The sequence below is a fragment of the Saccostrea cucullata genome, unplaced genomic scaffold, assembly GCF_032062105.1.
Source record: "Saccostrea cucullata isolate Sc308-1 unplaced genomic scaffold, CSIRO_AGI_Scuc_v1 ctg2064, whole genome shotgun sequence".
Taxonomy (NCBI): Eukaryota; Metazoa; Mollusca; class Bivalvia; order Ostreida; family Ostreidae; genus Saccostrea; species Saccostrea cuccullata.
This window is the reverse complement of record NW_026921091.1, coordinates 1-23,369: the sequence shown is the minus strand read 5'-3', so window position 1 is coordinate 23,369 and position 23,369 is coordinate 1. Positions and strand designations below refer to the sequence as shown.

Sequence of the window (23,369 nt, the reverse complement as noted above, 5' to 3'; positions counted from 1 at the left end):
GTGTATTCCTATAACTCTGATTATAACTGACCTATGTATATATTATAAATGACTTGTGTATACTTTCAGGCCACGTCGTCGTTGGTCGGGGCCATTAGGAGTGAAGCGGAGGGACACTCGGACTCAGACATGCAGAAACGACTCTTGGCTGCTGCGCGACAACTGGCTGATGCCACCGCCAACATGGTGGAGGCTGCCAAGGTTTGTATATATATCCTGTGATTACAGAGTTAGACCTACAGTTACAATGTGTGATTACAGATGTAGATTTTGTACAATAGGTAGATATTTAGTGACACTTGTAGGTAGTTGTTGCACACTATATACATGAAATACCATGATAGTTTTCATTATCGAATATTTTAAAGCTGATAATTTTACACAAAGTTATTACTGAGCATTTACATTTGCAAATGTTTTCCTTTATATAACATTTGAAAGCAATGCATAAACTGTATTCGTACTCAAGAGGTCATAGTTCAATAAACGTTTGATAATTTCTCAGTGACGTTAATAATACGCGCGTTCTGGATATAAGCTGATAATACATTACACGAAAAGTCACAATCAGGCAGATATGAATAAGTCACAAATGTAAATATAAGTAATAAGGTATTGGGCTTTATGGAATTTAATCTTGTAACCAACCCATATTTATATCCATATAATGTGTGATTTTAGAGAGATTTTCTTCCCCGTTTTCCTAATATAATTTGTCTGACATTTTTAAGATTGTAATACTTCAACTTAACTTTAGTGTAAATTTAATGTAATGTAAACAGTGTGTTAAATGACTGTCAGAGAGAAATAATAGAATACTTGGATGTCTTTCAGGGTTGTGCCTCCAGCCCTAATGATTCTGATAAACAAGGCAGACTACGCAGTGCCGCAGAAGATCTACGGGCAGCTACAAACATCGCAGCTAGTAATGCCCTCAAAAAGAAACTCATCAGGAGGCTAGAGGTAAGTACTTCACAGAAGTTAGAACACCAGATTATTATTACACTTCATATTCATGAGAAAGTCGTATTCTTTAGAAGTGAGAGAAAAAGTTCCCTGTAAGCAGTATTTTTAATCATGTAAACTTAATGCTTCTTAAAATATTTTCTGATTTACTCACCATTCAAATACTTCAATGTAATCTTATTTTGTAGAACGCAGCTCGACGCACTGCCTCAGCGACCACACAACTCATCAACGCTTCAAAGAACGCAAACAAATCTAACACTAATACTTCTTCTGAACACCAGCTAACACAACAGTGTCAGGTATATAAACTTCTTTAGAAGAAACTATACCTTAACATTCTAGTGGATTGAATTTCAGAATGACCTTTCATTTATTTAAACTGTCTTCAAAATAACTGTAGAATACATGCTCATACTGAAAGAAAACTGATTTATTCATGCAGAAATTAGAATCATGGGAAAAATTTTATTTTGCTTAAGGCAAAATCTTAAGAATTGTATTTTTCTTTCAGATAATGAGTGAACAATTGCCTCTGTTGATTCAAGGCTTCCGTAGATCTGAGACCAACCAGGACAGCGCTACAGCTCAGCTACAGCTAATTAACGCTAGCAAGGAATTCATACAGGTAAATAGTGCTACCGCTTAGCTACAGCTAATTAATGCTAGCAAGGAATTCATACAGGTAAATAGTGCTACAGCTCAGCTACAGCTAATTAATGCTAGCAAGGAATTCATACAGGTAAATAGTGCTACAGCTACAGCTAATTAATGCTAGCAAGGAATTATACAGGTAAATAGTGTTACAGCAAAGGTACGGCTAATTAATGCTAGCAGAGAAATCATATAGGTAAAACTTAAAATTAGCTACAGCACAGCTACAGCTAATAAGTGCTAGCAAGGAATTCATACAGGTAAATACTGTATACAAGGAATTTTTTGCCCCTGTTTTATTTTCGCCCCTTCGCCTTACCCTGATTTGGGCAAATGCTTATTTGAAACGGTACAAAATTGTTTGTAAGTGTGAAAGGGCAAAAATGACTTCGGGCGAAAATAACCCTGTATAGAGTACTGCTACAACACAACTACAGCTAATGCTAGCAAGGAATTCATACAGGTAAATACTGCTACAGCAAAGGTACAGCTAATTAACACTAGCAAGGAAATCATACAGATATAATACTGTTAAAAATTATCTACATCTAGTAAACACTATCACAGAATTCAATATGGTGAATTATGGGGAAAATTGACTACAGCTAATCAATGCTAGGGAATGAAACTGCTAAAGTTTACCTACATATAAATCTAGTTGTAACTAGCAAGAAATTGATACAGGTAAATGGTGCTAAAGGATAAGAATTGTAAAAAAAACATATCGAAGAATTCAATATGATTGAGCAACAAACATTTGAAAGAAATATTTTAATATTATATGAATGGAAAAATTTGTGAATAAGTTTTTGAAGAAAACATCTACTCTCTGTCTTATACATGCCTAAACAGAGTTGTTTGTATTTTTACAGCCTGCTAGTCAGCTGGTGTCTGCTGCTAACGCTGCCGCCCCTACTGTGGGTGACCAATCGGCCGGTATAAACCTGAACCAGGCGGTGAAGACAATGACCACCGCGCTGGCCGAGCTGAGATCAGCCTCGGGTAAAGCCGAGGAGATGTGTATTTCTCTTGAGGTGGACGCCGCACTGGACCAGCTCAACGGACTGGACAAGGACCTGGAGGAGTATCGGCGTGCCGTGGACAGCGGGAATCTGGTGCCACTTCCTGGAGATACAGTAAGTAGGGCATAGGGTCAGGGTTGAAGTCAATAATATCAGGATATAAAATTTAGGTTCTGAATTGTATTGACCTATTTTTCTGGATTCATTATTTATATTCAGTAATATGGAATGGTTAAATATAAAATAATTTTTGTGGAATTCTCATTAGATAAAAGTTCAAGAGTTAATTGATTTTATTTTAGGCTGAGTCTTCTGCTTCAAAACTTGGATCCACCTCGAAGAATGTTGGATCAGCAATGGCCCAACTCCTGACAGCAGCTTCACAGGTAAACCAAGACATAACAACAAAGTATTATTACTGAATCATTGATACTTCACAATTCCACCATGTTGTCTGTTCCATATTCCTGTTTAATTATAATGTGACCTATGTACACAGGGTAATGAGAACTATGTAGGAGTGGCAGCCAGAGACACTGCCAATGCTCTCCGAGTTCTGACAGAATCTACACGTGGTGTGGCGGCGACTTCAGAGGACATCGAGGTCAAACGTCAGGTCATCGACAGCGCAAGGGAAGTCATCAACAAATCTACACGGCTTCTGGAGGAAACCAAGCGAGCCATGAACGACCCAGACAATCCCGAGAACCAGAGCCGACTGAACCAGGTGGCAAAGGCGGTGTCTGCAGCACTCAATAACTGTGTGAATGCACTGCCGGGACAGAGGGATGTAGACAATACCATCAGACAGATCACCAGCTCTAGTCAGGAACTAGCCACCACTCAGGTTAGACAAATTATTACAGTCAGGTAGTTGTAAGACAAATATCTACATTATCGAGGTCAGATCATCCCCCCCACCACCACTCAGGTAAGACTATCTTCAGTCAAGAGCTTGCTGCTACACAGGTAAGACAAAGAGCTACATAAATCATCAATCCATTTTAGTACCCCAGATAAATTATCCATTCCCCCTATGTATGACCCCTTTACATATTTAACATTTATTTCTACCTTTCCTTACCTTAGTACACTGATTTATAATTTTACCTTTCAGTACCCCAGTACAGACAGAACCTTCCAGGAGATTCAGATTGAGATCAACAACGCCGCTGTGAACCTGAACCAGGCGGCTAGTGACATAGTCACTGCGTCACGCGGCACACCCAAACAACTCGCCGAGTCCTCTCAAGTCTATGGGTCATCGTACTCCGAGTTCATCAAGTCAGGACTCACCATGGCAGGTTTGTGTAGAGTTTACTTATTTTCAGAATAAAGATGGTGTAATATGGCAAAATATATGGGTTGCAGATGTGGATCATTAGAAGTCAGTTGTATTTGATTTACAAGTTAGTTAAATGTTGGCATTTAAAAGTAGATTATTATGCTGTGAAAATATTGATTGGAAATAGGCATGCATTTATTTGCAGGGAAAACAATTGTTTCAAGTTTTGAATTATTGTTTTATGTAAGATATGTTTTGATTGGTTGATTCACTTAAAAAGATGATTGTGATTGGTTGATTTCCAGGTTTGTCTAAGGATGTGGACACACAGAACCAGATAGTTGGAGGTCTGAAGAACGTTTCTATGGTGTCCAGTAAACTCTTGCTGGCTGCCAAATCTGTGTCAGCTGATCCAAACGCTCCCAACACCAAGAATCTGCTATCACAGGCCGCCAGGTAGGGCATCAGTATAGGAACTGTTTGTTTTAGATTACAACTCAATGTCAGTCATTTTGGGTCAAATAAGGAAAATGTAAGTGACATTTGAATACAGTGTACATTCAGGGTTGTCCCTAACAATTGAAAATAGCAGAGGATATGAAAAATTGTATTAGGGGGTCTGGGATTCTCCCCCTGACAGGGAGTTGAGGAGGAATGCTGGAATAATTTTGGGATCATTTAATTATAGCAGAGCTGCCAACCCTTACGATTTTGGCGTAAGGCGTACGAAATCAGCGTCTAAAATACGCCTAACGATTTCTGTCTATATTCTTCCGATTTCAGTTTTTCTTGTGTTTATAATACCGTATTTTCATAGCTGGCAGCCTATATAGTTTCTACTATTATAATATATTCATAATTTTTACAACGCTCGCTTGTATCATCGTTTCGGTTTTAGAAGAGATCACATTCATGTCAATGTTTGTAAAGTAAACAAAATGGAAACATGCCTCAGATTACATGTCCATTTACAAAACATCTTCAGCGGCAGGGGGCCTAGGTGGTCCCTAGACCCCGCCTTACTATTTGTCATTTCAGAATGTTGGCAGCTCTGTTATAGGCAAGGAAATTTACCATCCTCTGGGTGGTAGGGACAACTCTGAATTTAAAGTTCCTGATTTTGTATGATAAGTGAGTTCATCTAAATACTGTGTAATGCAGGTTGTTATCTTTCAATTGTCATGGAGTATTGATGATTCAAGTATCAATTATGTAATGCTTTATTTCCAGGGCTGTCACAGAGAGCATTAACCAGTTAATCAATGTGTGTACGGTATCAGCACCAGGGCAGAAAGAATGTGATAATGCCCTCCGACAGATACAGGTCAGTGTACCAGGGCAGATATTGTTATACATGACAAGTTATTTTCCCTTGAAAAAAAACATTGATTTAATGTAAACTCATATGATTCTGTTGTTTAAATATATGACCCTTTTCCTTTTTGCTGTGGATGATGAAGTCAATCTTTACATATATTGACCCCCTTTTTTGTATCTGTAGATGATGAAGTCGATGTTGGAGAGTGCCAATGAACCGGTGACAGACATGTCGTATTTCGAATGCCTCGACTCCGTCATGGAGAAATCCAAGGTAACATCAGAAAATATAACATTAGAATGCTTGATCTAATGGTTTGGTAGATTGTCCCAGAGTAAATATGATAAATACACTGTTTTGAATTCCCAAAGGAATTGCTTGTAGAATGGCGACCATCATGTAGAGAGTATACAAACATTATGTTTTGGAACATCTTCTTGTGTTAGAAATATCTGCTGTTTGCTTGTGTTGTGTTTTCATATTCTGATAACAAGATATAAGTTAAAACTGATATAACTACTTATGAATGCCAGAATATAATGCAATTTGTATACAAGTATTTGAATGCTACAAGTCTACATTCATAATATGAATATTTATCACTCATCAAATATTGACACATTGTTGGTACATGTATATATTTTGTTTAAATGTAATCATCTGATTGCTTGATTGTTTGAATTTTTGAATGCTATCATCTGATTGGCTTAATGTTTGAAATTTTGAATGCTATCATCTGATTGGATGATTGTGTGTGGATTTTATCACAGGGCCAAGTCTGGGTAAATTTCACCTTTAACCTTTTCTCTCTCTATGTTGTACCCAGAAGCTTTTTAACAGACTAGCTCAATGCACCAGGTCACTTTTGTCACAATGAAGGAATGGCACCTCAAAATTTTCACCATTGAATTACAAATTAATTCATAATTTAACCTTTTATTAATAGAAGTGAAGTCACCTACACATGTTCTTGGGAATCTATTTTAGTCTTGAGAAATAAATGTCCTGTTGATCTATAAATAGTTGAGCTTGTCTGTCGTTTTCAGCAAAGCCACTTTTTCCAAGTCCAAGCATGGAATGGGGAAAGGGGGATCCTTTATATTTCTTATGACGTGTAAATATTATACAGATTGATTTCTTTTTCTCCTCAGCATTCATGTTATGTTAAATCTATGGGTCTGTCCAGGCCTCTTCTCCTGATGGATTCTAAACCAGAATTTTGTATTTCAGACAAGGAAAAAAATCTGACTTCACTATGAAGTTTTTAGAGAAAGAATCACATTTACTTCACAGTAAAGCTTAATTATAAAAAAATCTTTGCCAATGTATAAACAGAAAGTTGCCTTTTTAGTGAGATAATTGGCATAAATTTATTTGGTTAAGAGGAATATCTTTCTGAACAAATAATCAGACTGCAGAATTATAATTATTCAAGTCAGACATATCAATCATCCATTAGTAATCTTCTTTTCAAATCAGATAGAATTTAGTTATTCATTTTTTAGTCTTGAAAAAATATTTTCTTGTGTAATTTCATGTAGATTTATTTCTTTTAAAATATTTTTACAGTACTGTAGATATTGCATGCCATATGTTGTTTAAGTGGATGAATGGGAAATGTATAATAACTTTGTTAGTAATAGGAGGAATAGGGCAGGGAACACTACTTTAGGGTTGAGGATTTACACACTTAGTGCACATAACATAAGGTCACACCACGTGTGAGGATATGGATAAACTTACCGTATTAAAATAAATTCTGATTATGTTTGTGCTTATTTGAATAAAGATTTTGTTTGTTTGTTTAGAATGTATGTAAATGTTAGGCCATATAAAATTGAAATCTTGGTTCTCAGGCCCGCGCGCATCCGTTTTGAGGTAGCCGCATTGCCGATTTTATTGTATTTTTGATAAAATAAAAAGTTGGTATCGCGGAGACCAATCCGGGAAAAAAATTTCCGACCTCATTTGTTTCGTAGTTTAGTATTCAAATGTCACTTCCGGTAGCCATTTTACAATGAGATTTTGGCTACTTCGTTTGAAAATACATTCGAGGACATTACCTACGATGTTTACACGCTGTTAAGTAATGGATAAAGCAGAAATTTTGACCAGAAATGGAAAGTATATCTGTGATTAAAATAATTATCTTTATATTAAAGAAAATTCGGAAATTAAAATTTAAAAAAATACCTCCCTCATCTACTTTATAGCCAATAAAATGAAAAATAAAATGCCGCCCTCTCGCATCTGTTTTGGAGAAAATTGGCCTGAGAACCAGGGAATTAAATTTAGATAGCCTTAGCTGTGTTTGTTTATCTTCCCCTGTAGTTTTCCCCTGCCCTTCAGGATTCTGTGTTGTGTTTTGTGTCAGTGACACTGCCCTAGTTAACCTATGTCTTGGTGCAATGGTAGTTTTTGTTCCCATTTCCTTTGCATGAAATCACCCAAATCACATTCCATGGCCCAAATCACTTGATTGTGTAGAAAATCATTGCTTACAAGATAAACGGTAAAATGGAATAACATCAACAGAATTTGTACATGGAATAGTTACTCTTTTGATTCACATTTCATATAACTAACCAGCTTTTTAATGCTTAAGATAATATATTATCGACCTATGCTATACATGTAATGATGGTCTGTGCTCTATTCTGTATAATGTAATGACTAAGGATTAGACATCTATCTCTGTTTTACAGCTGCTAGGAGATTCTATGACTGGCATTACAAACCACGCAAAGAAAGGAGACCTGGAGAATTTCTGTGATTCAGTGGGGAACTTCTCAACATCTGTCTGTGGACTTACAGAGGCTGCCTCACAAGTAAGGGAAGATTTCAAAAGTGCTCCCAATATAAAGTCACTTCTACTTAGCTGAAATTTCTTCAATCCAGTTGTCCGTAGTTCTTTGAAATTGATATGGAACTTTTTATTGGGAGGGTGCAACATTTGACAGTTTAACACAAATATTTTGCTTTCAAAGGTGTCATTTTTAACTGCAGATTTAGAGATGATAAAATTAGATCAATAAATATGCCCATTCCTTTTGGCTTTATTTCCGTGCTTTGAATACAATAAATATGCCCATTTATTTTGGCTTTATTTCCGTGCTTTGAATACAATAAATATGCCCATTTCTATCCCCCCTGTAGGCAGCATATCTGGTGGGCATTGCAGATGGAGCCTCGGAGCCCGGTCAGCCCGGGCTCGTGGACCAATCTCAGTTTGCACGTGCTAACCAGGCCATACAGATGGCATGTCAGAATCTGATCAACCCGGCCAGCTCCCAACAACAGGTGAGTTATACTGAGTTAGTCAGCACACGTACAGGTGTGACTTGCTTTACAGTTAATGACTGGCTGTACATTAAGTGACTCCAGACTTCAAAGCCTCATACTTATAGTCAGCTACAAGCACCAGGGTGTGTACTAATGTAGTAGCATTATCTTGTTGTAAATAAATTTGGAGATGTGAAAAAAAAGTTTCTAGAATTTTAATTTGAGAGTTTTGTTGGAAATTACTAAATTTACAGCATGGACTGATAAAAAACTGTTGTTTCATTAATATCCTGATTTTTTATAACCTGCCAAGAAATTCTAAAAGTTGTACAATTAACAAAAATAAAGTAATAAACAATTGTTTTAAAGATTTTGAAATTAGAATTTTTTTCTGTAGCAAGTTACCTTTGCTTACTGCAGAATATGAAGAAAAAAAAACAAGCTGTAGCTCCATTTTGCTTTTGAGACAGATAGTGTTAATGGCTTTAGATAGACAATATCAAACAAATATATGGAAGCTTTGATCTAGATTCTTTTGTATACTTAATAAAACACCATACTTGTATTGTCTAACACTATCAAAGCTTAAGTAACTGCCACCATAACTTTATAAGCCAGGTTTTTTGAACCCAGCTAAGCCTATCGCTTTACACTCACAGTTTTAATTTAAAATTTTAACAGAACAATGTAATAAATGTTCATTAAAAGTACAAGTATATAATTAGAATATGATTTTATTTTGTTAATTGGAGAATTTTATTTTCATTACACCACGTCACAATGGAATTCATGGAATTCTTATCTTTGTTTAGTATTACCAACTGGATAGCTGTAGGTCAATGGTAGGTGACCTTTCACCCCCCCAGGCTGACCCCTGGGGTCATCTATGCCTGTGCATTGTGACCTTTAGTTTCAGTTTGTGTGTACTTGTCTTTAATTCGTTTACACAGAGCTATACCACAATGTTGTGACGTCGGCCTGCCTTCAATGTCATTAAAAAAAAAGGTTTATTTTTGAGTTTTGTTTTGTGCAGGAACTCATTTTTGGGGACTATTTCCCTATATGTACTTTTTGATTTTTGTCCAGAACCCATAATTAATTGAGAGTCTTTACTTGCTAAAATTTCCATTTGAGTTTTTCCACTCAAATAATGATCAAGGTTATATATTGTCATTAAACAAAATTTTCTTTGGTTATAACAGCTCCTTTTGTATGATAGAAAGAAGATAAAATATATACATGGTTATTCCCTGCAAAGCAATTATTTAAATATTATTCTTTTGGTTATATTTGTTCATAAATCAATATTTCCAATTCATAGTGTCTTTGTTCTCATTTTGTTTCATCTTTTTGAGGAATAATCATCTTGAAGTTATATCTGTAAAACTTAATCATGAATATTTATCTTCCGACTTTTATTGACTGTAACATAATTTTATACTTGAATATTCATCAATTCAGTTCCTACTTTTTTGTATTGATGAAATAATATTGTTGTGATTTGTTTGTTCATGATTATGCAAATTTTTTAATATTCTTTATCTGGTTACTAGATAGAAATTTCAGAGCTCACTTTATGTTAAATGATAGATATTTACTATAAATATAGAAAGTTTGAATATCCGTCACCCAAGTGTATGCCTTGAGACATATATATGATAGAATTTTTATTTAAATATATATCATAGAAGATATTATAGAATTTATATTGAATATTACCTCAGTGTAACTATATATTATTCTTTATTTTCTTTTACATCCTACGGTTTCCAGAGAAGGTCTCTGCATGATGTAAGCTATCACCACGTAAATGTATATTTCCCAGAATTCTCTGTTAACTTCCTGTCAGTATTACGTGTAGAGATATATACGCTTCTCTGTAGAGAAATTTGTATGAATGGTAACCATGGTAACAGTGTCATTACTGAGAGCCAAATTTTTCTGGAGAAAAAAATAATTTGCTGCAGTCGCCTGTCTGGCTTAGAAAGAGGAAATGTTGTGTTTGTTGCTTAGCGATGGTTACCATGGTAGACAATGTCTGTTTGTCTGTGTGTACAGAAGTAGGACCTATATCAACTTTGTATCTGTAGAAACCTATAAACAAGGCTATTTATGTACTGTGTATCATTATACTGTAAACCATCTCTCATTTAGTACTAAGTGGATATAGCTAAAATTTTGGTGACTTCTCCAGTAAAATTACTAAATAGAATAAAACTTTAGGGGTACACTATTCTGTATCATATTACTTGTCTAATGAATTTGTTTTAAGAATTTTTTAGTAGCATTATCTTCATAGAAAAGGTTTTATCTTAATAAGTAACATAATATAATGGTTTGGGCTGTGGAAATTGGCCTTGGTAGCTCAGTCAGTAGAGCACCTGACTACTGATACAGGGTCTTGGGTTCAATACCCAGTCCAGCCATACATTGTCTCCTTTCTTTTTAGAATATGCTGATGTTTGAAGCTATTTAGAATGTACTAGATTATAAATAATACTTTTTATGTTGTTAGAGCACAGAATTACCTCACTCTTGTAGTTAAGAAATACAACTCACAATTCTAGCTAATAATATGAGGACAGATATGAAATATAAATTCCTGTACATAGGCATGTTACACATATTATTTCTAGATTTTCACATGTTGAAGAGATCTTATTAAGGAGACACTCACAATTTATCATCCGTAATAGTGTATCATATCATATCGTATGTAAACATGATAGCAAGAAACGGTCAATATCACAGAATTTTTGTTACTAACATGATATATATAACTGTATTGAGAGATATCTTGTATACAAAAGATAATACTATATATGGCAGAAAGTCAGAGTTAACATGTATCGCAATGTATCAGATCAGAGTTAACACATTGTATCGGAGTGTATCAGAGCAAATTAAACCTGTCTTGATTTTTGTATATATTAAACATCAGCCATATGTACTGTTTCAGTCTAAACAAGATGTTCTGCTATCCAAGTGCAATTAATTTTGTTATCAAGCCAATATGATTTACTATGATAGAATTTTAAAAGTAATTTTGATAAATCTTTTTTTTCAAAACAAATTATAACTTTTCTGCTTTGATAATGATATTTAACTGGACTAGACACTAACCTGGTTTTCAATTTCAAAAAATGCAGCTGTTGCTAAAATGCATCAAATAACAAGTAGCCTCCTATGAAAAGTTTTATATGAGTTTTGTACATTATTTTTTTCCTCCATTATAGGTGTTGTCGGCAGCGACAGTGGTTGCTAAGCACACATCCGCCCTGTGTAACGCCTGTCGCCTGGCCTCCAGTAAAACCTCTAACCCCGTCGCTAAGCGACACTTTGTTCAGAGTGCCAAGGACGTTGCTAACAGTACCGCCAACCTAGTCAAGGCCATCAAGGTCAGAGGTCACTTACTTCATAGGCATTTGATGGCTTTAATTCAAAGTGAAACATCCCATCATGTTAAAAATTAAACATAACTGTCCAATGTGTTTTTCTTTATTTCACTGTACAGAATTAGAGATCAGTTTTAGCAGAAAGCAATATTGTGTTTATAAACAAAATTTCTGGACCTTACAAAAACTGAAAGTTTTGATTTATATGTGACATTTTTATCAATAATTTTTTGAAGTTGTTAATTTAGCCAGTTTTTAACAAAAATAACAGTATATCACAAAAACGATACTTAAGGTTAAGAAATGAATGATAAGATGATATCAAAGTAAACAATTAGTGACCCTGATTACGTTGATTGCAGGCTTTAGATCAGGATTTCACGGAAGAAAACCGCCAGAAGTGTGCGGAGGCTGCTAAACCCCTGACAGACGCCGTGGACGAACTCACCACGTTCGCTTCCTCCCCAGAATTCGCCAGTATGCCAGCCAAGATCAGTCCACAGGTATACTGACCCTTATTGTATAAAGGTCTTCGACCACTGAAATAGCGGTAAAGTTTAGAGTAAATTTGCCAAGATATTTTATAAGAATGAAATATACGAGATATCTTCCTTAACGAAAATTCTCATTAAAATTGATAATATAGGTAGTTTTGAATTTTCTAAGTTACAAATACATGTATGTATCCATAATCCATGAAAAACAATTTTGTCTTCAGTCATGAATATTCATTAATTTCATATATTCAATCTTGAGAATTCATTTCATGTATTCAATCATGAATATTCATTTTCTGCAGTCAATCATGAATATTCATTTTATATATTCAATCTTGAATATTCATTTTATACATTCAATCATTAACATTCATTTTATGAATGTTCTATTTATTCCTCAGGCCAGAAAAGCCCAGGAGCCCATTATCGCTGCTGGAAAGGCCATGATAGATGGCGCCTGTAACATGGTGACTGCAGCCAAACAGCTGGCCGTCAACCCTAAAGATCCCCCCACGTACCAGCTGTACTCCAACCACTCCAAGAGTGTGTCAGAAGCCATTAAAAGACTGGTGTCCTCCATTAAGTAAATATCACAGTCAAAGACATTTACAGCAAAACATTGTCATAAAGAATTTCACAGCAAAGTGATTTTTCTTTCTGTATAACTGAAAAATGTTATGTTCTTTTCAGATGTGAATTATATTTATTTAAAAAAAGTCAAATTTTGAAGTGTATGACTCCACTGATGAGCAAATCTGATTTCACTTTAGTGCATTAAAACAACTTGTAGAGTTCAAAATGCTGTACCTATATAAAACTTAAATAAATTCACAATTTTTTTTGAATAGTGAAAATGATTTAAGTGGATTATCTTTTTTTTCAGGGACTGCGCTCCTGGTCAGAGAGAATGTGACGAGTCAATAGAGAAACTGAACCGGTCAATACGGGACCTTGACCAGGCATCACTAGCCGCGATCAGTCAAAGCTTACAGCAGAGGACAGAGAAATCCCTCAGGGTCAGTAACTAACTCATAGTCAAGGGGGGGAGGGGGGTGGTCATTACAGGACCTTGACCAAGCATCACTAGCGGCAATCAGTCAAAGCTTACAGCAGAGGACAGAGAAATCCCTCAGGGTCAGTATTATGTAGTCACAGGGGTGGGAGGGAGAGGGGGATTTATTTTGGTACGAATGTATTGAGGAAAATTACATTGAAGATTGAATGGTGTGTTTTGTATTGAGACAGAGAAATTTGATGTGAATATTAATTACAGGGCTTCCAAGAACAGATGATTGGTAGTGCCAGAGAAATCCACGACCTTTGTTCAAAGGTCAAGGACTCCGCTAAAGCAGAACCAGAAAATCTGGGTCACAGAGTAAGAGATGATAAGCAAATGACATAATTTTAAAAAATGCACTATATATGTTCCATTTTCATACTTTTGGTGTTCAGGAGATAAGGCTTTCCATATCTGCTCTGATTTCAGGTGACTATGATGGCCAGTTACTTTGGTCCCTTGTCAGATGGAGCGGTTGGCGCGGCCTCTCTGATTCAGAACTCGAAACAACAGACGCACATCCTAGACCTGACCAAGACTGTGGCCGAGTCAGCCCTACAGTTCATGTACTCCTGTAAAGAAGGAGGGGGCAACCCCAAGGTAGGATAAAACAACAACTCAAAGGGGAAGGGAGGTAGGGGGGATAAACAAAGGGGGCTCATCAGTTCATTTACTCTTTTAAAGAAGGGGAAGGTAACTCAGAAGTAGGATAATTACCACCATATATAACAAAGGGGGCTATACAGTTCTTGTACTCCTGTAAAGAGGGCAGAGGTAACCCCAAGGTAGGATAGTAACAACCACTCAGGCAGGGAGGAGGGGTGTATAATTATAAGGAGTCACAAATTATCAGGCTTATGTAAGAGTTAGATAGCACATATTTATAAGAAATACGTCTTGCTTAATAGGCACCTAAGCACACCCATGATAACACTGACACTGTATTTTTAGGCACCTAAGCACACCCATGATAACATTGACACAGCAGCTGAGAACACGATGGACGTGGTACAGGATCTGTTACAGTCACTGGAGGAGGCGGCCTCACAGGCCGGCGTAGTCAACAGCATGATAGAGAAACTGACCAAGTCCATCACAAAGGTAGGCACTGACTGACCAAGTCCATCACAAAGGTAGGCACTGACTGACCAAGTCCTTAACAAACTGACCAAGTCCATAACAAAGGTAGACCAAAACCATCATGAAAAAACCCTAAATTTGCAAAGAATATAAATCTTCCTAATATACAAATACCCTAAAGTAAAATTCAGATTCATATTGGGAATTTGTGAGCATTATAGTTCAATTTTGTCTTTTGTTGTATGCAGACCGATGAGCAAGTGATGGTGAGGGAGGGAATGTCCTTTGTGGAATACCAGTCTAACATGGTCAGCCTGGCGAAGAAGATTGCCATGACAACCCAGGAGATGGTCGGCAAGGCTGGAGTTAACCCCGCTGACCTCGGAAGACTGGCCAATCAGCTGACTCGAGACTATGACATTCTGGCCAGCAACTCGGCTAACGCTGCAGCCACAGCTAGTGGGCAAGATGTAAGTGTTAAAACAGGAGAGTCAACTTGTTTATCTGTAGTCTACTTGCTGGAGAAAACTAGGAACACTTTACAATGATTTATTCAAAATTATTTGAGATAAAATTACTATCAAAGGAGCTTTGTAATGTTCTGTAGTTAACACCATGAGGAAGAAAATATGGATACCGTATTTTTTCTGTGTTTTATAAATGTAAGTGCAGAGTTCCATCAGTAATAATAAATAACATTCGTACTATTTTTAGATCGCAAATCGTATCCGGACGACAGTGCAGGACCTGGGTAAGAGCTGTGTGGAGTTGGTACAGGATGCTGGGAAGGTACAGGGTGATCCTCACGATACGTTCGCGCGTAGAGATCTACAGGACCACGCTCGCAGCGTCAGCGAGAAGGTCTCATTCGTGTTGGCGGCCCTCCAGTCAGGATCGCGAGGCACCCAGGCCTGTATTAACGCTGCCAGCGCTGTCAGTGGTATCATCGCTGATCTGGACACCACCATAATGTTTGCCACTGCTGGGACACTGAGCACAGATGGAGACGATAGCTTTGCTAGCCACAGGTTAGTTGTGTGTTTTGATACAGTGTCAAATTTTATTTGAAGCCTTTTTTCTCCATTTTATGAAGAATTTAAGATAAAAATCTTAACAGCCTTTGGGAAAATATTGTAATTTTACATTTAAAATGATGACAACATTATCAGGGGGAACTGCTTTTATTAAGCTGAGAATGCAATTATGTTCTTGACAAAATTTATGTTACTTATGATAAAAATAAATTGATAATGTTTTTTGATAAAGTGTATTAAGCCAACAGATCAAAAAATTTTATTCAGAGTGAACTGTACCAGAATTTGACATTTTATTTGATATAAATTTTTCTGTGTGTATTATTTACAGAGAGGACATCCTTAAGACAGCTAAAGCCTTGGTGGAGGAGACCAAGAAACTGGTACAGGGGGCGGCCTCTGATCAGGAGACCCTGGCAGGGGCAGCCCAGCAGGCCGTCAAAACCATCACCAAACTCGCCGACGTGGTCAAACTGGGGGCCGCCTCACTGGGCTCCGACCAACCAGAGGCACAGGTAATCAGCCAATCAAAAGAGGAGATAGTTTGTCAATTATTGACCAATCAAAAGAGGGGATAAATTTTTTGTCAATTATGATCCAGTGAAAAGAGGGGAACATTTTTTTTCTGTTATGATTAAAATCTGAATTTGAGTTCATTTAAAAAATATGACAGTTATCAGAAATTAGTGCACAAACCACGATGTCTACATCCTTGAATATGTATTCCACGAAAAAGAATGTCCAATACATGTTTGAGCTTTAGTCAGAGTCTGAATTTTCAAGTACATGACAGGAACTTGAAAAATACAATATTGATTACTCAATACAATATTTATTGCCTATTTGGGGAAAGAAATGATAAATGAAAATTAATGCCTTTGTAATCATTTGTCTGTAATCTACTTGAAATTTTTTTCAGGTGATGATAATAAACGCAGTCAAGGACGTGGCCTCTGCTCTTTCGGATCTGATCAGTGCTACCAAGAACGCCTCCGGCAAAAACGTATCCGATCCGGCAATGCTGACCCTCAAAGAGTCTGCCAAGGTCAGTAAAGGTCAAGGTCACCTTGACTTACAATATCTTTATCTGATTTTCATTTGCATTTTGCTTAAAAGTGATGGAAAACATAATCAGAACTAGGGTAGAGGTACTAGTGAAGGGTTAGTCACAAGGGAAAGCTTTTGAATAATTTTCACTTTAAAGATTAGATTTTACACCAATATAACTTTAGTGTTGTGAGTGTCGTGTGGTATAATACACTTTTAATTCTATGGAAAAACCTTTTCTAGCAATCATCTGTAGGCATAGATTTTACCATCAGAAGTATACATGTCATTTTGGCCCCCATTATAAAGTCTGCTTGCATTATAATTGTCAGCATAGTATAAAGTTTCAAACGCCAGGCAAAGATAATGATAAATTCAAAGATGTTTTTGTAGAGCAATCTTTGTTATATTAGCCGTGTTGATTTTTACAGAAGACAGACTCAGTTATTGAGAAATTGCCGGACGGGTATACTATCTATGTTTCAAGCATGTACTGAGTGCAGTTAAAATTTCGGGCCTTCTCATTGGATGAATTTGTTCCAGTGTTGTTGACTTTTGAACTGATAATGGACATACAATATTTACATTGAGTGTTGTAATTAATCTGTCTATATATAAGTTTGACCTCGTAGAAAAATTTGGGCTACAAAGATATGGGTTGCATTGGAAATGGTGTTTCCATAGAAACTGTCTCATTCCCTGAAAAGAATGCTTCTAAAAATTAACAGCAGTTCAACCACACTATTTTAATTTCTTCTACAGAATAAAGAAGCTGAAGAATTTAGAAGGAATTAAGCTAGTGTACCCTAACATGTTTACTTTTTGTAACAGTTTGACTGAAAATGATGATAAAGGTTTTCAGCTCATATGAAAATGACATATCCAAATCAATGATCTATTTATTTAGTTCTCATTCTTTTCAAATATAAACATATCAAATTTTGAAAAAAAAAAAAAAAAAGAATTAAAATCCTAGTTTTGATTTAACAGGAAATGGGCAAGAAGTTATATGCATATGAGCTGATACAACTTGCAAAAACATTTTGCTTCTCAGAAATTTTTTGATGAAAAGAAAATCAGATCAAAAGCAAAATCTTTAATTCAAAAATTCTTTAAACAGTTAATCACTGAGAAGCAAAGTAAGAGACATTGTTTTAAATCCCAGAGCATTTATTACAATGCATGAGAGTTATTCTGATTGGAGTATAGAGTTGCAAATTTAGATCAGCATAGCCATGCCTCTGTTCTCATGCTGAACAGTTGTGTGCTGCCTAATGTTTGTTCTGTTCTCAGACCATGTGGAATATATGTACAGCAATGCTTCTCCATGAATTTCACTGAGTAACAGTTCCTCAACAGTATATTTAACGATAACTCTCCCTGAATTTTACTATGTAACTCAGCAACGCCTTATTTTCCAAAAGTGAGATGATAGTTGAATGACTTCTTGTGCATCTAGTTACAAAATCGATATAAATAATAATAATTGGGTTTTTTTCTGTCCTCCATCCATTTGCAGTATATTCAGCAATATTTTTCCCTGAATTTTACTATGATGCTCAACAATGCCTTATTTCCCAAATAGTGAGATGGTAGTTAAATGACTTCTTGTGCATACAATTATGAAATTGATTTTAATAACTTTGTTGTTTTCTCCTTTTGTTACTCCTGATTGAAGAATATCAATAACGACAGATACCAGAAATAATGAATACATTACAGAGGGTAGAATATAACCCTATTTATCAAGGATAGAATATAATGACATAAAAATAAAGAAAAGATTACTAACGGATAAAATATTTACTATTATATATGAAGGATATTAAACCGGGTGCTATATATGTTGTGTTTTTTATCAATATTGTTAGACATAGAGGCTTAGTACATGAGATTGTTACATATCATTTTGCTATGTTATTTTGCTTAACATGTCTGTGTTGATTAAAAAATGTTTACCTTATCAAGGGCTTATTTTCATTTTAAAAATGAAAGTAAAGTTGAGAAGAAAATACTAGCATTGTTTTAGGCTTGTGTTTTCTAGAGTGATTTTTAAGATTATTGAAATTTAACATTGATCTGAATAATATGTTGAAAGATACTGACAAATCCGGTGGAGTTTTAGGTAAGTATTGTTACAGATGAGTGTATCACATTATAAACTTGCCCCCTGACTGTTGTATTAAGTGTGTAACCTTGTGATTTCCTGAAGGTGATGGTGACTAATGTTACGTCGCTGTTGAAGACCGTGAAGACAGTGGAGGATGAAGCAGCGCGCGGAACCCGGGCATTGGAGTCCACCATCGAGGCCATAGGGCAGGAGATCAAGGTCAGTCTAATGCTTAATATGAGTCGATATTGATGAGGAGGCTTTCTTACACCAAGATACAGTTAACCATGTAAAAAACCAAGAAAACTTGATTTCCTTTCTAATATTCATTGGTATCGGAAAGTCCATTTTCTGTTAATTTCTGTGATAGTTGACAAATGTAAGAAAAGTTCACTTGTTTTCTTTAACAGTCTTATGAGGCGGGAACTCTACCAGAGAAGAAGGCTACAGCAGAAGATCTGATCCGTCTGACTAAACCTATCACCACGGCAACTGCTAAAGCAGTGGCTGCTGGGAACTCAGCCAGACAGGAAGACGTCATTATCTGCGCTAACATGGGACGCAAAGCTATCTTTGATCTTCTGGCCACATGCAGGGTAGGAAAGAGTAGTCAAACGTTGAATTGATGTAAATTGTGCGTTTTAAGGGTTGAATAATTGGATATAAATCATTTTCAAATTGAAGAGGTCAAAGGTCATTGAGCAGTTCTAAAACAAACTTGGGCAAATGTTAAATATGTACAGTAGTCTTTTGGCTAAACTAATTATCACGACTGAATTTTGTTTGACAGTACTGTGATTTTCTTTTTAACCAGGGTACAGCCAGCACTGCGGAGACGACTGAGGTCAGACAAAAGACGATACAGGCCGGGAAAAGCTGTGCTGTGGTGTACAAAGACCTGCTGGAACAAGTCAGTGTGGTAAGTACACTGTATAACAATTATAAATGAGTACTGTGATGTTAACATGTTGTCTGTCTATAAAACAGATTTGTAAAACTAAATGCAGTTGATGGTACATGTACAACATGTACTTGCAATACTGCTGACATTGTTAATCTTGGTTACTGAGTTAGAGAAAAAAAAAAAATTGTTCAGATTTCGGTTCATGGTTCCATTTTAAACTGTTAGCTGAAATGTTGAAAGTTTTGGCACTTTTTTTAGGTGGTTCAAAAACCTTCCCAGGAGTCCAAGCAGACTCTGGCCGCACTGTCCAGACAGGTGGCGACCTCTGTACAGGAAGTAGTTCATTGTGCGGAACTCATCAAAGGTAGGCAACTCCTCACTTCCTGTCTCAGCTATTGGGATGTGATGTGTAGTCGTAAATATGTAAATTATAGACGTGTAATATTATCATAGCGAAAGCATTTGCATTCTATATAGCATATTCTGCTGGGGTATGGCAAATCTATACTCTATATGATAATAAATATGTGTGAGTTGTATTCTTAAATACATAGTATTGGATTATTTACTGGATGAAAATATTTGCTTATTATCATTTTGGCTCAAGGGTTTTGATAAGAGATTTCAGATACATTGAACACTATTAAATTTGTGTAAGCTAATTCTTTGCTAATTGTAGCAGGTTTTGTACAGGTGTTCCTAAAATCAAAAATTTTTAAAAATAAATTTTAAAAAATCAAAACTAGGACGACAAGAGAAAATTTCTTCAAAAATAGAGTTTTACAGATAGTTAACAAATTAATGTTGAAATGGAGGGGGAAATAATTGGGTTTTGTAGGAAATATCAGTCCAAACTTTAAAAAAAAATTAGCTTACAAATCTCTTTTTTTAGGGTGATATTTAGCTGGTTTTCATACATGCGTTCTTGTTTTTAGTGGGCCAGCTAACACCAGACGGAGGTGTGTACACATGTCGTGTCTTGCTTTATTTTATTTTGGTGTTACTCTGTCTAATGTCTTGTTTTATCAGGAGTGTTAATGAAATGCCACATGGAGGCAAGAAAAAAAAAGATTGTGGGCATTTAATCCAGACGATTGATTTATATATTAAAGAATGTTAAAATGAGAGGAGAATTTTAACAGGCATATTTGAGGAGGAAATTAGTATATTTATATCTAGAGTATTCATCTTTGTTTCCTACTATGCAGATATGAAAAGGTTATTTTGAGGAATTAGACTGCATAATAATTATGATATCAATACACATGAATGAATATGTAAAAGAAGGATTTATACTCGAGAGATTAATCATGCTGCACTTGATACAGAGATATTAAGGGAATCTAGAGGGATCTTGATTAAATGGAATATGTACATATATATATATAATATATACCTTGGATGTCTTGTCTCGTATGCATGCTTAACGTTCTGCATTGTCCGTTTTTGGTCCCATTTAGGGGAAGCAACTCTTCATCGTAATGAAACTGATAAAACTTTGTCTTTTAATCAGCCTCCAAAGAAATTCGCTGGTCCCATATTGTATCAGGTAACCAGGGCAACGCTGATCAAGAGAATGCTTTCATTGTAGGTTAGGAGTATACAGATGCTGCAGTAATAAAACTGTCATGGCTATATTTAGCAGGGGAGAGAACATGGATTATAATTTTACAATTTTTTGTAGAAGATTGAATTTGGCTCACCTTTGGTTATCAAAATAGCAATAAAATTATTGCTTAAAATCAAATGTAAGACAATCTTTTCTTCTTCAGCAAAGAAATCAATCACCCCTCCTCCTTTTATACTTAGTATGTAACTTAATACTTGTACACAAGTGACCAAGATTTCTTTTCTTTTCTTTACATAGGATTTTTTAAGGTAAAATATAGCCATATTTTGTTATTGCAGCATTGTTTTCAGTCCAAAACCAAACTTAGGAACCAGAACGTTACACAATTAATATCCTGGATAGAATTAATACCTGTGTTCCTGACATCATAATATTGACCTTGACATCTGACCTAAGAGTTGTCTGACCCTGATATCTGACCTTTAAGTTTTCTGACTTTGACATTTGACTTAAAATTTATCTGACCCTGACATTCGACCTTAAATTTGTGTGATGAAACATGGCTGAAATATTGCAGACTCTGCAATAAACAATCATCAATCCACCTTAAATTTATCTTACCTTGACATTTGACCTTAAAGTTATGTTACCTTGACATCTAACCTTAAAGTTGCCTGACGTATAATAGTTAAACTTACTTTATATGACATTCAAGAGAGACAGTTTAAATGTTACAAATGATATTTAAATACATACTGGTTATATTGGCATGCCCATTCTAATCAGACCAAAACAACACGTGGAGATGAGGTCATCTATTTAGTGGTTTCTGTTTTCTGTTAAAGGATTTAAATTTTTGAAAGAACTTAAAAGAGAGATAATGAACTTTACTGGAAAATTAGCAAAAACAAAATTAAAGATAAATTTCACTTGTTCACTAGAATTAAATTGAAGGTATTTTAGTAGACCATCTCCATGTGTTAATGATATGTATACCATTGCATAAGCTTATCAATGATTGTGTTGATTTAGTATATAGCCTTCAGTGATCTTCAGTGTTGTTAAAGGGTAAAATGATATTGCCCTGTTTTATGTGAATGCTGCAAAATGAGAAGAAAAACTATCAATATCACAGGGTCATTAATTAGTACTTTAATAATTAAACGAATACTTATGTATAATCATGATGTCTTCCAAAAGCCAAGTAAAAGTGGAGAGGTTATGTCGACACTCGACAGCATAAATTTTTATTAAGTTCACATGAATTTCATATCACTCAAGTTTTCATGCAAATTGTTTTGTTAACTACCATATCATTCCTCATGTTCATTCCTCATTAATTATTGTCCACACCCTGTACAGTAGAACCCATCCTATATATATATATTATCTTACAATGTATTACCCAATCCAGACTTTGTTAAATTGTCCCCTCTTTTGATAAGTTTTTTCTCTACCCCATGACTACAAATTCCAATATATATAAATATATTTTCATTCGATAGAGTAGAAATATTTTTAAAAGAAATTTAGGATGCAGTGACCTATATTTCAAGCATGAATTTTATTATTTTATTTTTGATTTGTTATTGCAGGACATGTTATATGTTGGCTTGTCTGAATTAAGTTTCATTTTCTTGCATGTATCCAGATTATTTATGAATGCTTTGAAGTAAATTTAGTGACCACCACATTATGAATTCAACTTTGTCTTTATATTTGAAAAAAAAATGTTTTTCATCATAAAGTTTGCTACCAACTACTTTCTTAGGTAATTTTGATATGGTAAAATTCTGTAATAAAAAATCAAAAGAAAGAGATGCCTAAGAAATATGACTTCAGAGTAAGAAATTTGCAACATTTCCTCATCAAAGTTCATAATTTCACCCATTTTCACTTTTTAGTAAATTCATTATCAAGCATATATTCACACTTTATATCATTCATATTACTTCCATCTATTTGCAGTACTTTGATTTTTCACTCTCAGTACTTTCATGCCTTTGATTTTGTCACTGTATTTTGTTAGGTACAGATTGGGTTGATCCTGAGGACCCCACAGTGATAGCAGAGAGTGAGCTACTGACAGCGGCCAAATCTATAGAGGCTGCCGCACAGAAACTCTCACAACTCAAACCACGCAAAAAG

General features: G+C 35.5%; 1 protein-coding gene across 2 annotated transcripts in view; it reads left to right on the top strand.

Annotated features, from left to right (window-relative positions):
- Positions 1 to 23,039, top strand: part of LOC134259152 (talin-1-like) — a 60,454-nt gene extending 37,415 nt beyond the window's left edge. Inside the window, exons 24-53 of one of the 2 annotated variants that reach the window (XM_062741752.1) lie at positions 70 to 201; positions 835 to 963; positions 1,155 to 1,268; positions 1,481 to 1,594; positions 2,493 to 2,756; positions 2,945 to 3,028; positions 3,142 to 3,489; positions 3,760 to 3,946; positions 4,233 to 4,383; positions 5,158 to 5,251; positions 5,429 to 5,518; positions 7,951 to 8,073; positions 8,402 to 8,545; positions 11,764 to 11,925; positions 12,285 to 12,425; positions 12,821 to 13,002; positions 13,303 to 13,435; positions 13,693 to 13,794; positions 13,906 to 14,076; positions 14,428 to 14,577; positions 14,805 to 15,026; positions 15,271 to 15,584; positions 15,922 to 16,105; positions 16,510 to 16,635; positions 18,850 to 18,966; positions 19,158 to 19,343; positions 19,562 to 19,666; positions 19,910 to 20,015; positions 20,587 to 20,610; positions 21,165 to 23,039. In XM_062741752.1, the coding sequence (XP_062597736.1) occupies positions 70 to 201; positions 835 to 963; positions 1,155 to 1,268; positions 1,481 to 1,594; positions 2,493 to 2,756; positions 2,945 to 3,028; positions 3,142 to 3,489; positions 3,760 to 3,946; positions 4,233 to 4,383; positions 5,158 to 5,251; positions 5,429 to 5,518; positions 7,951 to 8,073; positions 8,402 to 8,545; positions 11,764 to 11,925; positions 12,285 to 12,425; positions 12,821 to 13,002; positions 13,303 to 13,435; positions 13,693 to 13,794; positions 13,906 to 14,076; positions 14,428 to 14,577; positions 14,805 to 15,026; positions 15,271 to 15,584; positions 15,922 to 16,105; positions 16,510 to 16,635; positions 18,850 to 18,966; positions 19,158 to 19,343; positions 19,562 to 19,666; positions 19,910 to 20,015; positions 20,587 to 20,610; positions 21,165 to 21,247 (4,482 nt within the window). In that variant the 3' untranslated portion in view covers positions 21,248 to 23,039. Of the gene's footprint in view, positions 1 to 69; positions 202 to 834; positions 964 to 1,154; positions 1,269 to 1,480; positions 1,595 to 2,492; positions 2,757 to 2,944; positions 3,029 to 3,141; positions 3,490 to 3,759; positions 3,947 to 4,232; positions 4,384 to 5,157; positions 5,252 to 5,428; positions 5,519 to 7,950; positions 8,074 to 8,401; positions 8,546 to 11,763; positions 11,926 to 12,284; positions 12,426 to 12,820; positions 13,003 to 13,302; positions 13,436 to 13,692; positions 13,795 to 13,905; positions 14,077 to 14,427; positions 14,578 to 14,804; positions 15,027 to 15,270; positions 15,585 to 15,921; positions 16,106 to 16,509; positions 16,636 to 17,068; positions 18,601 to 18,849; positions 18,967 to 19,157; positions 19,344 to 19,561; positions 19,667 to 19,909; positions 20,016 to 20,586; positions 20,611 to 21,164 lie in introns of those variants that run through there. The other variant, XM_062741753.1, reaches the window with a different exon arrangement.
- The last annotated feature ends 330 nt before the right edge of the window (positions 23,040 to 23,369 follow it).